Below are 13528 nucleotides of genomic sequence, written 5' to 3'. Positions count from 1 at the left end.
CCTTGAAGAAGAGAGAGAAGTTTGCTTTCGGAGAAGAGAGAGAAAGTTAACTAATTGAATGAGAGAACAATTCGAAGAACAATTCGAAGAATGAAAAGCAATGTCCTAAGGATTTGTATTTATAGACGATATATTTGGGACTTCGAGTAGGAATGGGAGAGGGGTATTTCCGGAAATAAGGAGAAATTAGCGGTCAATAGAGACGGTGAGACGATAGAACCTAGAATTATCTTGACTATTCTTTTGTTTGATTCAATGGATGATGAGAGCTCGCGAGACACCATTCCCATTATAGGCTAGCTTTATTTTTATTTGGACCAAATTTAGTTAGGAAAAAACCATATTTCTCTTCTCCCTTCTCCATAGTTTATAAGGAAATTAATAGGTAAGGAAATTAAATCAAAATATAGGAGGAAATAAAAAAATTCTAAAAATCAAAATACATTTAAATCTTACGAATTTGTTGTTGATTTTCATTTTGAATTGACCATTTGAATTTTCAATGGCTGAAAATTTGTTTTTGATTTCCAATTTGAATGGCTCAAAATTGGCTAGGTGTTCCTGGTGGGACTGGTCCTACATTGAATTTAGATGAAGGTTAAAGTATGTACGGTTGGATATGCAGTACTACCCAGCAAGTTTGAGTTTTTAAGAAAATGGAAAAACGTTCATCCTCTACAGTTAGTATCAAAGTCAGACCCAGTTCTTAATCCGGTATCACACCAAACTTCCGACCCTAAGACCGTCCGGGTCTGAACCCCATGGCGTTGTGAGTTACAATATCCAGAAGGAATAGGGTGAAGAAATAGGTTCATAAAATTGCTACTTTTATTGATTCCTAATTATAGATGCGCCACTTTCGCAAGTTCGATTACATTTATCATATGTAACAAAGTCTTAAAATCCTAAATTATCTCTAATGAAGGAACTATAGTCTTGTGAGAGTTTGCAATAAAGGTACACACAAACTTCCTATGATTACAAAAGAATATCTTGTATATCCATGAAACAAGAAAAATAAGAGATGAAATTATCAAGTTTTTCATATACAATGAGCTACTAAGGTGTTATACAAACAAACATTATAAATATTTTATCTACAAACAACCGAGAAGTAAAATGTATGTGCATAGCGAAGTCAACAAAAAGCCATTCCCAAATTCAAGCGATGAAATTCCCAAATTTCAAGAAAAAAAAAAAGTTTGACTTCAAATCTCACAAATAAATATTTCTTTAAAAAAAAAAAAATCTCGTAAATTTTAGTAACTGTTTCTCTCGATTGTATGCAAGTAGGAACTTTGTTTCCAGCGATGAAATTCCCAAATTTCAAGGAAAAAAAAAAAAAAAAGTTTGACTTCAAATCTCACATATAAATATTTCTTTAAAAAAAAAAAAAAAAAATCTCATAAATTTGAGTAACTGTTTCTCTCAATTGTATGCAAGTAGGAACTTTGTTTCCAGCGATGAAATTCCCAAATTTCAAGAAAAAATAAAAAAAAGTTTGACTTCAAATCTCACATATAAATATTTCTTTAAAAAAAAAAAACTCTCATAAATTTAAGTAACTGTTTCTCTCTATTGTACGCAAGTAGGAACTTTGTTTTCAAAGTCAAAGTCAACTCACGTACTAATATGAAGAAATGATACATATAGATAAACATAAAAAATAAAAAAATGGTCTCATGACTGGAATAATGTTCATTTTTTCGAGAATTTTGAGTTATCAACTATAATGCCTTCTCATTTATTATCTACTATCATACTTTTTCACGGATTTTGTGCATCCGTCAAATGGCTAGTCTGGATCTAAACTTTATTCACCATTCACCATTCACCATCTTAAGTGACTTCACATAAGAGTGGATTCAATTTGTAGGTTGAGTAAAAGGGTTTGCAGGCCACCTATGTTGGTTGCGTTATCAATAATGATATCCCTCTCATCGAGTTGAGTATATATTTAGGCTTTGTATCATCAAACACAATATTAATTAGCTCTATGACAACATTAGGTCCAAAATTAAAAACTTTATAAACCATACTATTTTGTGAATACTCCAAAAAAAAACAAATTTCAATATTACTCATTAAAATATCTCAAAATTTTCATATCTCTAAGAATATAGCATTTATTTGTAAAGATTCTAAAATATTTAATAGTGGATTTTTATCATCATATTGTAGCAATTTTATTCAATAAAAAATATAAACATTAATTTTGATTATACTAGACCACCAATCAATTTGGCCCGAGTTTTATTTTATTAAATACGGACTAAATTAAGGGGAAGGCCCATGTCCCAAACCCGCCTCCTTGTCATCCCCTAAACTACATTGCAATTGTAATTAAACTTTAAAAAATAAAAATAAAAAAAAAACTAATTTATAAAAGTTAGATTCAACAAAAACTGTAAATAGTGAAATCTTATTTTATCATAATATTTTCGTTTATCGATTCAAGAAATAATCAACTAAATTAAGCAGTTAAGATTTAATCAAATTCAAAAACTAAACAAAAATGATTAAAAATTTTAATTCATTGAACTTGTATTAACCAATACATTTAAAATGATTCGGGTTGACACTGGATTTTTGAAATTCACACTTCCTAATAGAATAAAAATTTTATATTAGCTAAAACTAAATTACTTATCACTTTCTATTGTGCTTCTTTTCATCACACAGTTTAACTCAAACCTAGTCAAAGTTCACGTAATTAACTTAATTAATAAAGTTTCTAAATAGTTGTCCTTGTTGACTTAATATATTTAAGTGTTATAATCGTCATTGAAAACTATAAATATATACATATATAATTGCAAACAATTTAGTTGTAATAGTTTCCTATCATGATAAAATGACTCGTTTTCTTTAATTAAATAGCAAAATCCTCTGTATATAATATAAATTCCTTCCATGTGGGTATAATTGGCATTGATAGGAATTTCAAAAGTAAATTTTTAAAATTTTGATTTTAAATCACACTTTAAACTTGAATGGTGCTTCACGCTAATAAATTTTTATCATCTTTTGCTAATCAAATTATTTGTCTCAGTTCATGAAGTTGGTAGTTTTGGACATGCCCCACTTATAAAAAAACTTCAATCAGAAATTAGCAACGAATATAAAGTGAAGTACAAATAAATAAAAGTATTGGAACCAACTGAAAGGAGCATATTTTTTCATGATGGTTGTAGTCACAATTATTTTCTTGGAAATGGACAACATATTATTTGTCTGAAGCTTGGCCATATAATAAAGTAGCATGTGACTTTGTTGATGGATTAAAGAAATAAAGTAAAACTGCAACGACCCATTTCATCACATGATATGATATTATTCACTTTAAACCTGAGCCCGCACGATTTTACTCTTGAATTTTATCCCAAAATGCCTCATACCAATTGGAGGAGTGGGTCGTTACAAATGGTATCAAAGCCTGACCCAGCCGGAAGTGTGCCGACGGGGACGTCGGGCCTCCAAGGGGGGTAATGACCTTGTAGGCGGGTGTGCCGTGGGCGGGTGCAAGAGACACTGTCAGGCTACCACACTGGCGAGTTACGGGGGCACAGTCCCACATCGCCTGGGTAGAGGAAAGGTAAAGTGCTTATATGTAAGTGTGTCACCTCCAATTGGTATGAAGCCTTTTGGGGTAAAACCCAAGAGTAAAACTGTGCGGGCTCAGGCCCAAAGCGGACAATATCATATCATGTGGTGGAGGGGTAGGGAATGTTGTAAGAATGGAGTTTAAGATATGGAATGTGTAAATTATCTATTTTCGAAGCATGCTCCATCTTAGTTTTGGTTAATCGTTAAGACTAATGATTATATCATTTTTCATTAAATAGGATGTTGGGAGCTGGTAGAGGGCGAGGACGACCTGCTAGAGGCAAAGGTTAGGGAGGTGCCGGTCAGGGCGGTGCAGGCCGCAACATGGCTCAAATGGATGAGGCACTTCAAATGCCAAATCCTAATGCGGAACAAGTTCCCATGATTACGTACATAAGGGACATACACAAATTAGGAGCTATTGAGTTCGTTAGAGCTGCCGATCCACTCGATGCCGAAAAATGGATCGATGCCATGGAAAAATATTTTAAGATGATGGACTGCACTGAAGTGCAGAAAATGATGATAGCTGCATTTTTCTTGTCGGGTGAGGCGCGCCAGTGGTGGCGGACCGTGATTAGGACTACTGTAGATATAGCCGCTATGACTTGGGAAGAATTTAAGACACGGTTCTATAAAAAATATTTTCCACGGTCTGTGAGAGAAAAGAAGGGAATTGAATTCATGGAATTAAAACAGAGCAATACAATGACGATTAGTGACTATGAGACAAAGTTCATGAAACTCTTTCGATTTGCTACTCACATAATGGCTAATGAGAACACAGGATTCGAAAGTTTGAGTAGGGTTTGATCTCCCATGTCAAAAGATTGGTAGTCGGGCATAGGTATGACACTTATGCAAAAGTTGTGGAATGTGCCATGGCAATTGAAGAAAATAACAATAATATTTTTCAAAAGAAAAAAGGAGCAACAGTCAGAAAAGAAAGGAAAAGAAAATGGTACTTTTTAAGAAGCTCAAGGAAGTAAGAGTGATCAGTTCCAACGTGGCCAATGGGCTACAAGCGATGAAAAAAATGGGCAAAAATGAAAACGACAAAGAATTGAAGGTTCTGGACAAATTAAATCAGTAGGGCCAACAAAAATCGGACAGGAGCCATATAAATTCTGGGGAAATTGTTATAATCGTTTGGAAAGCGGACAATATCATACCATGTGGTGAAGTGGGTCGTTACAAATGGTGGAGTGGGTCGTTACAAATGGTATCAGAGTCTGACCCAGCCGGAAGTGTGCCGACGGGGACGTCGGGCCTCCAAGAGGGGTGGATTGTGATGACCTTGTGGGCGGGTATACCGTGGGCTGGTGCGAGAGACACTATTAGGCTACCACACTGGCGAGTTACGGATGCACAGTCTCACATCGCCTGGGTAGAGAAAAGGTGAAGTGCTTATATATAAGTGTGTCACCTCTAATTGGTATGAGGCCTTTTGGGGTAAAACCCAAGAGTAAAACAGTGTAAGTTCAGGTTCAAAGCCGACAATATCATATCATGTGTTGGAGTGGATCGTTACAAAAACAACACATAATTTTTGTGAAATTATTTGCATATACATTTAATTTTTATTTTTTATATAACTGATGTATTGGAGGAAACTGGAAAGTGATAATTAACAAAACTGGAGAGTGATAATTAACAAACCAGGGTGGTATTTGATGGTAAACTGGAGAGTGATAATTAACAAACGAGGGTGATATTTGATACTAAACTGGAGAGTGATAATTAACAAACAAGGGTGGTATGTGATAGTAATATCCACAATTCAATGCATATGTCCATCACAATAAAATTATGTTAATAAATAAAAATAAATCCAATTCCAAATCATCACCGATTCCAAAACATCTCCAAAATTAATTTGATAAGCAAATTTTTAGGAATTGTGTCTAATAGTAATATAAGATTTAAGCTTTAATCAACAAAAAGTCTATAATTTTATTAGGCAGGTCTTGGGAGACCAAGGGATGTGGTCCCTCGATATTGTTGACTTTCACCTATTCAACATGGATGGAAGCGGACATTAACAAGGTACGTTTCCATACGGGGAGCGACTTTCTCAACTGGTAGAGCTTTGCACTACATAGTATCTAAAATTTAAATTTTCTCCTTAAAAAACAAATAATGATAAGTAAAGTAGTTCAAAAATAAAATGTATCTAATTATTTTATGCAAGTACAAAATGACAACATCATATCTAAGTCATAAACATAAAACTCTAAATAATTGTGGAGCACAATGAGAATGTTTTTTTAATGAATCCATTTATTGATAAGCAGCCTCAATCATGGCGGTAACAAACATGTATATATATATATATATATATATATATATATATATATATATAGCTCAAATTGTGATAAAATAAATTCAATTATTTTCTTGTCTAGATTTATATAGATAAAAATGAATGAGACTTTTTTTTTTTTTTTTTATTGTCAATAAGACTTTAATGACAATTTATCAATGACTTTAACCCTCTGTTTAGCTGTGTTTAAAGCTAAACAAAAAATAGATTAAATAATAATAATAATAAACTACTATTGCTAATTTAGAGTTATGAGAACAGTATCAAGTATCTCCCAATACTGTCATATGGACATGGTGCATAGCTTCCACAAATTCATTCCACAAGTAACGCGTTCATTGATAAACCCCTCTGCAAAAAGAGACACTATTTGATCGATGCATGATGGATATTCTTTATACACCTACACACGAAGAAATTATGTAACATATTAGAGAGAGTTAATCACACAACTATATTATGTGCAAAAGGAATAATATATCCATCCATAAGTTGGCGTCCAAGTGGATACTTACTTGATCATTAGCCGTATTGAACAAATGGTAAAATGCCCACGAAAATGTAAGAGGACATTTGTTTTCCAGATGAGGACCAGCCCGCATTGACACCCTCGCAACTTTCCTCAGTTGCTCACGTGCTAAAGGATCGAAAAAAACTATCTCATCCATGCGATTCAGCAACTCAAACCTAAAGCCTCTTTTTTCCTGCTAAATGAATCAAACAGACAGCAGAGAGTATTTAAAATGACAAACAAGCACGATAAAGTAATATCTAAGTCTTGCCACAATCAGGACCACTACTTGGCTGTTTCTATTTATTTACCTGTTCCGCGGCCCCGTCCCAAACACTACCTTGATCAGGATGCCCAACAAGTCGCGGAAGAATTGCCTTGTTTCCCAGATCCGAGGCAAAAATGACAATAGTGTTTTTGAAGTCCACTGTATCTCCTCCATTGATACTAAAATTACCATTATCAAGGATTGAGAGTAAAGCACTGAAAATGGACATGTGGGCCTTTTCTACCTCAGAAAAGAAAAGGATGCTGTGTGGCCTCATTCTAACGGCCCCTAAGAGTGACAAACCACCTTGCTCATGGCCACTATACAAGAATACCACAAAAATGATCAGTCACATGGTAACAATAGAATGAACTCACATACATGTAATTTAAACATTTCAAACAACCAAATGAGAATTAACAAGAAATCTTACTTTGGAATTTCCAACGGTCCATTTAAGAACCGGCAAAGTGAGTCTGGTTCTCTGTATTCAGACAAGTCAATTTTAATAAGCAGATTCATCCCATTATCAGCAACAAGATGCTCGGCTAGACAGTCTACTAAATCTGCTTCACCAGCCTTCGTGAGACCCAAGAATAAGAATGACATAGCAGGTCGATGTGGCAGATCATGCTGTGCATCAATAGATTTCAATAGTGCCTCTACTACAACATCAGTTGCCTGATTTTGTCGAACCATTCTAGTCAATCTCATCGGAAGTCCCTGTACTCCATTCTTAGAACTCTTGTAAAGCGTTTCTCTCAGCTTATGCTCAACTTTCTCATTTAAGGAGTTCGAATGCACCTACAAGAAGACATTGAAAAAGAAGAATGAAAAGCAGAATACGCATGAATCCAATGAATAATTCATGTTATTTAAATCAAAAGGAGAGACCAGGCCTTAATGAAAACCATTATAAGTACCATTTTCTGCTCAAGGGCCATAAGGTTGATGTCAACTGCATTTTTTATGAGAGCATCTAATGTCTTGACCAGCGCTCGAGCAACCTCTGCAACAGAGTCCAAATCTGTCCTATCCTCTGCATCTGGTAAATTCATCAGTTCAAACAAATTTCTTCTCAACAAGTAGATCTTGTTGACTCGTTCTTTCTCTTTCAAATACATAGCTCTTAATCCCCTTAAAGATTCTTTAAACAGCTTCATAAACAGATTTTCCGCTTGATAGCCACCTTTCTCTGATCTATAAGACAACTCATGTTGTCCCACCAGCTTATCAATGTAAACCGTGGACATATCATCTCTCTCATTGTTTGCAAGCATATCAGATAACAAAGGGACCAAATTCTCTTCTAGCCAAATCCGCATAGCACGTCCACCCATCTAAGACAATAAGAGAAGCAATTAATACAAGTCCATAGACTTCAAACACCTCAAAAGAAAGCGTATATAAAGCATAATTAAGGTGTCTCCAGCCCTCATATTATTCACTTGTACTCTGACAGTTATAGTGCCGTTAATCACAGCTGACATTAAATGAAATAACACAAACAAGTATTTCCTTAAAACCCTTAGTCTAATGTTCATGTATTATCATTGACTCTTTTTCCAGCCTACTTTGTGTAAATGGAGAAAGTTCAGAATTGAGAACAAAATTAGACAAATATACTGGTCACTGGAGACCACTAAGAAGTCTAGCATGTGTAATCATGCCATAAACTAAAGAGGAGGGATATTATGAGAGCCCATCTGATGACAAGATGTATGAGCTCTTCTTATTTAGCCATTGGATTAAGACAGTTTATTGAGATTTGTGAAAAGTCAACTGAGCTTTTTAATGAATCTTTTAAGTCATTGGTTAAGCAAGGAGAGCTCATCGCGAGGGGGCTCTCATGGTTTAATATATATATATTCAAAAATTGACTATCCCAAAATGTTTCTTAGTCTTGTCTTTGAGTATCAAGACGTGCCCTTGCCATGTCCATCTCAAAAAAATAATAATCATTTAATAATGTGGACATTTTAAGCCATGTCGGACACATGTCCAGCGGTGTCCGTGTCGGTGTTGTACACGTGTCCTACATCACCACACTACCTCCTATCTCGGACAGAATGTCCGAGCCTCCTAGTATCTAATTAACCCAAAATATAAAACAAAGAGCCTTTTACAACACTTAATTTTCCTATTTCTTTATTTTTTTCTTTCTAAATGATTTTCTCCTAGTAAATTCTCTTTCCCTTTTCCAACAAAGCCCTAATTTTAGAAAAGGTTAAGAAATTCTACTTAATCCAACCCTCTCTCTCCCTCCTCTCTTTTTTTTTTTTTTTCAAAAAAAAAAAAAAAAACAACTGCAACATATTGTTGTTTAGCTATGGATTTAGATTAAAACAAATTTAGAAACTATACTTCAGCCTGTTCTCTCTTCTATTTTATCTAATTAAACAAGAGAATGGAAACTTACTTTATGTTGTTTTGACTTGCCCAACATATAACGGAGTGCAGCATCAGATGGGTATAAAATCAGCCTTTTCCCAGTCTGGGTCCTCGTGGAGCTGGCTATTTCCCTCATCTGGAGCCTGGTATCAGCCATACACTGCTCAAAAGAAAAATTCTTAAAGAGAATCACACCATCCAGTTCTCTGAAATGTCTGAAATGTTTTCTCGCCTGTAATTCCAGACAGCAAAGATATCAGGCACTGTAATAGTTTGGTTAAAAACCTAATGCATAAAAAAGAAATTTGAACTAACACATAATTAAAGAACACTAAAAAACCAATCCCTTGTGTGCTTCTTCAAACCAGTAGATGTGTTATTTACAACAACTTACCTCGCACAATTGCATTTCCACCCCTGGATTTTACCATCCATAACATTTGATGTCATGATAATCACTGTTTTGGTGAAGTCAGTGGTGCCTCCTTCGCCATTTGATACACTGCCATTGGTAATGATCTCAATCAGAACGTCAGTAACAAAAGGATGAGCCCTATCAACATTGTCAAGCAACACTACGGCGAAAGGCATCCTCTTAACAGCTTCTGTGAGCAGTCCTTCACGATAACAGGAACTGGAAAATCGAACATAAAACAAAAAAATTAGCCCCTTATATAGAATACTGAGCAAAAACAATCGAAAGAGACCATTCAGACAGATTATAACCTGGGGCTGGAGGGAAAACCAATAAGACGTGAGGCAGATTGTGAGTCCGAGTATTCTGACAAGTCGAATGCTATCAACCTTCCACTGTCATCAAAAAGTTGCCGGGCAAGAGATTTGGCAATCTCTGTCCATCCCGAAAAAAGGCCATTTAAAAAAAGAAATGATCCAATTGGGCGAGAACCAACTCTACACCTTGACAATACATTGCTAATGACAAATGGAACATGTTCTTGTCCAATCATCCCTTTAGCCAGTCTTGGTTCGAAGCCCTGAAGTGGCAGCTCCGGAAAATGAAGGAGCCAAGAAGCAGGAATCCCAGTCAAAGGACTTGCTACCTGCATCAATGTCCGTCATTGAATAGATGAAATATGTTATCAAAGCACCAGACTTCATATTTAGAATTAGATATCAAACATCACGAGTTTAATAAAAAGTGAAGAATACAAAATCATACATACCTCTGCAATTAGACTTGCAGTAACAGTCAGGTTTTGCTTAAATTTTTTGTGAATCGTTAGCATGGGGTAGACAGGTATTGAACCACTGGAAAGAGTGTGGTTGATTCCATCCCATTCACACCTTCTACCTCCTGTAAACATGAAACCAACATGTGGCGCGCTCCTTCCAACATGTCTATTTCTTCATCTCTTTCTTTTGAGCTCCTCATCGTGGGTTTCCACTTCCTCACAAACCTATCCAACTTGTTTATTAAATCTTCAAAATCCTTTTTAACCTGAAGCCAAAAAAATAATAAAAACCCAACCAACATTGACTAAATATATATGTTATGTTCATATTAGTTCTATGTATGAAAGCATACTTACATAAGGAAACCAAAACTTGCTAGCAGGGTCCTTCTCTCTCTTGATCTCCTCCATTTCAACAAGTGTACAACAAAATGAGTACTCATCAAAATCCAAAGCCTCCTCTTCCACATTCGCGCCTAAATCAAGTTTCAATTTCACACAGGCTTTTTCCACAATCTCCATCTCCTTCTTTTTCAGGACAACCTCAAGATTGTCACAAACCCCTCTTTCGTCAGACAGCAGAACTGAAGAAATAACAGGAAAACATGAATAACAAGCATTATATATCAATATATATTGAATTTATTTTCAATATATAAGAAATCAGTGGAGGGAGGCCAAACAAACCCAAACCTACCATCAGTGTATCTCATGGTGATGTTACAAGCAAGAACTACAGCATCAGGGTGAATTTCAACACCATAAGCGGTCTCCAATATATCCTTGTAGTCTACCTCATTGTTCCTCAGAATTTTAATCATCCATGGTTCCATATCTACCACTTAGAAGCCCTAAAACAATTATTTATACATAAACAAGTAATTATGTTAAAATTCCAAGGACTAACTTACTTTCAGGTACACACAAGCAATTTTTTTTTTTTTTTTTTTTTCAGACACACAAGCAATTATTTGTATATATTTGTGTATTTCAAATATATATATAATATATGTCCAGAATCGGGAATCAGTAGGTGCATTTGTGTTTTGTACATATATGGATTAAAAGAAGGAATAATAATAATAATAATAAGTTCACAGTAGAGAACAAACGAAAATCAGATTATCAGAGTTTTACCCCAAGCAGAGTCCGATGGATTTGGAGAGTGCAAAAAACCCCTAACCAAAGACGATAAACGTTGAGCTGGATGGATTCGCAGAGTGCCAAAAAAACCAACCAAAGACGAAGAACGTTTTCGGCAGTTCTTCTATTTTCCGCCAAATCACACTAAAGTTGTGTGACTTGTGAAGACCAAGGTTTTGACCTGTGAAGACCAGTCAAATCACACTAAAGTTGCGACTTGTGAAGACCAAAGTAATGACTTGTGACTTGTGACTCGTGCCTCGTGACTCGTGAAGACCAGCCAAATCACACTAAAGTTGCGACTTGTGAAGACTGACTTCTGACTTGTGAAGACAAGCCAAATCACACTAAAGTTGTGACTTGTGAAGACCAGTCAATGCATCCATCCTATTACTCGAATATGAATTAAATTAAAAATCCTATAATTCAATTATGATCCTATAAAAAAATCCTTACATGACTAAAATCTAATCCGATGAGAATTGGCGAAATTTACGAATATTTAAAAATTGATTAACCGAGAGGTTATTTATATTTTATTTATATTATATTAATAAAAGTATAAAGAGTTTTCGGACATTTTTTATTTTTTATTTATACTGCATTTTGAATAATAAATTTACCTTTTTTTAAAAAAAATTCTATTACTAATTAAACCATTATTGTTCTAACGTTTTCCTTTTTTTTCCTAATTCACGTTCTGTTTCTAACTTCTTCTTTTCTTTTCTTTTCTTTTTTTTTTTTAACTCTTCCTATTTGGATTCTCCAATTTACCTCGAAAAAAGGCCTTAGTGCGCTAAACTCCTTTCCTTTTTTGGAGCGCCCATAATTTATTAACGGTAGCAAATTACCCATTATTTGACTAATTGAGGACTAATTGGAGTTAAATATGACATAAAATTACACCCAAAAAAATCTATAAATAAGGAACTTAGCATTCACGTTTCCTGCCATCTAACACTTTGTAACTAATCATCTAAGGTAAAGGTGTGTTGAATTGCAATGACTATATTATTATTATTATTATTATTATTATTATTATTTTGCCATAAATTGTACAGACAATGCATTTGTTGCTTCAATTATTTATTTATTTTAAGTTCCTTATTTATAAATTTTATGTAATTTTATATTATATCTCAACTTCAATTAGTCCTCAATTAGCCAAATAGAAGTACCTTGGTACAGTTGGTAAATTGTGTTGCTCAAAAAAAAAAAAAAAAAAAAAAAAAAAAAAAAAAAAAAAAAAAAAAAAAGGAAGAAAAAGAAGAAGAAAGGAGGGAGTATTTTGCAACATTTTGAAACCAACGGGGAGTTTAGTGCACTAAGGCCTAAAAAATAATATTATAATTTTTAGGATAATTTACACTGACACTCTTCAAATTTGGGTTTAATACAGTTAATTACAACTTAGGCACTCTTTGAACAATGACACCTCTGATTTGCAAAATTAAACACAAATTTTGAGTCAATGTAACTAGGTGTATTAAACCCAAACTTGGAAGGTGTCAATGTAAATTTTTCTAATTTTTATTTCTATAATGTGTAACACAAACTCTTTCTGAATAAAAATAATTTACCTTTTTCTTAATTCTATTTTCTTTATACTTTCATAAATAATAATTTATAACTCTTGCTCAATTTACCTTAAAAAAATATAAATAATTTTCAATAATTTGTTTTATCTATATTGCATTTTTAATAATAAGCTTACCTTTTCTTTTTTAAATTATATTCCCATTCTAACTCTTTCCTTTTTTCTTTTTCTTTTTTTCCTAATTTTATTCTCTTTCTAACTCTTTCCTTTATCTTCTTTTGTTTTTTTTCCCAATTTTATTCTCTTTCTAACTCTTTCCTTTTTCTTTTTCTTTTTTTTCTTTCTAATTTTTACATAAAATGACCATTTTACCCTTATCAACCCTATGGACCTAGAGGGAGCCCGTATCACTTTTTCATGATCCGATTTGGTTAGAAACAATTGGTGTGCCATCATTATGACTCCTAGAATATGGGAAGTTACATAATGACCATTTTGCCCTTAGTGCCATCGTGTTGGGTTAGGACACGGGTAGCGATTCGGATATACGGATTTG

The 13528-nt window shown here is 34.2% G+C and overlaps 5 protein-coding genes across 7 annotated transcripts in view; 1 reads left to right on the top strand and 4 right to left on the bottom strand.

Moving 5' to 3' along the window:
- Nucleotides 1–13528, bottom strand: part of LOC132300617 (polyubiquitin 4) — a 32115-nt gene that overhangs the window by 9995 nt on the left and 8592 nt on the right. The window contains exon 1 of one of the 2 annotated variants that reach the window (XM_059797807.1): nt 2–111. The exons of the other annotated variant lie outside the window; for it this stretch is intronic. The gene's annotated coding sequence lies outside the window, so the exon portion shown is untranslated. Of the gene's footprint in view, nt 1; nt 112–13528 lie in introns of those variants that run through there. 2 annotated transcript variants of the gene reach the window in all.
- LOC132274641 (uncharacterized) lies at nt 3931–4419 on the top strand. The gene has a single exon (XM_059775967.1). The coding sequence runs from the start codon at nt 3931–3933 to the stop codon at nt 4417–4419; it is 489 nt and encodes a 162-aa protein (XP_059631950.1).
- Nucleotides 6138–9462, bottom strand: LOC132300602 (chaperone protein ClpB1-like). Of its 2 annotated transcripts, none has more exons than XM_059797772.1 (6): nt 9128–9462; nt 7632–8048; nt 7142–7512; nt 6752–7028; nt 6445–6636; nt 6138–6332 (listed from the first exon to the last, which is right to left on the bottom strand). In XM_059797772.1, exons 1-6 carry the CDS (start codon nt 9254–9256, stop codon nt 6213–6215), a joined length of 1506 nt encoding a protein of 501 aa, XP_059653755.1. In that variant the 5' UTR covers nt 9257–9462; the 3' UTR covers nt 6138–6212. The 2 variants fall into 2 exon arrangements, with proteins under 2 accessions (XP_059653755.1, XP_059653762.1); XM_059797779.1 differs by having other exon boundaries at nt 6445–6633; nt 9128–9459.
- LOC132274631 (uncharacterized) lies at nt 9279–10166 on the bottom strand. Its single transcript, XM_059775957.1, has 3 exons — nt 9826–10166; nt 9494–9733; nt 9279–9384 (listed from the first exon to the last, which is right to left on the bottom strand). The coding sequence occupies exons 1-3, from the start codon at nt 10164–10166 to the stop codon at nt 9279–9281; spliced, it is 687 nt and encodes a 228-aa protein (XP_059631940.1).
- On the bottom strand, nt 9499–11378 carry LOC132300636 (uncharacterized). Its single transcript, XM_059797816.1, has 5 exons — nt 10990–11378; nt 10650–10876; nt 10284–10558; nt 9826–10160; nt 9499–9733 (listed from the first exon to the last, which is right to left on the bottom strand). The coding sequence occupies exons 1-3, from the start codon at nt 11123–11125 to the stop codon at nt 10340–10342; spliced, it is 582 nt and encodes a 193-aa protein (XP_059653799.1). The 5' UTR covers nt 11126–11378; the 3' UTR covers nt 9499–9733; nt 9826–10160; nt 10284–10339.

The sequence above is a fragment of the Cornus florida genome, unplaced genomic scaffold, assembly GCF_030987335.1.
Source record: "Cornus florida cultivar Cherokee Brave unplaced genomic scaffold, ASM3098733v1 CherokeeBrave_3.0.0_Hap2_Chr01, whole genome shotgun sequence".
NCBI lineage: Eukaryota > Viridiplantae > Streptophyta > Magnoliopsida > Cornales > Cornaceae > Cornus > Cornus florida.
The sequence above is the reverse complement of the archived record's forward strand: the minus strand, read 5'-3'. Positions and strand labels throughout refer to the sequence as shown.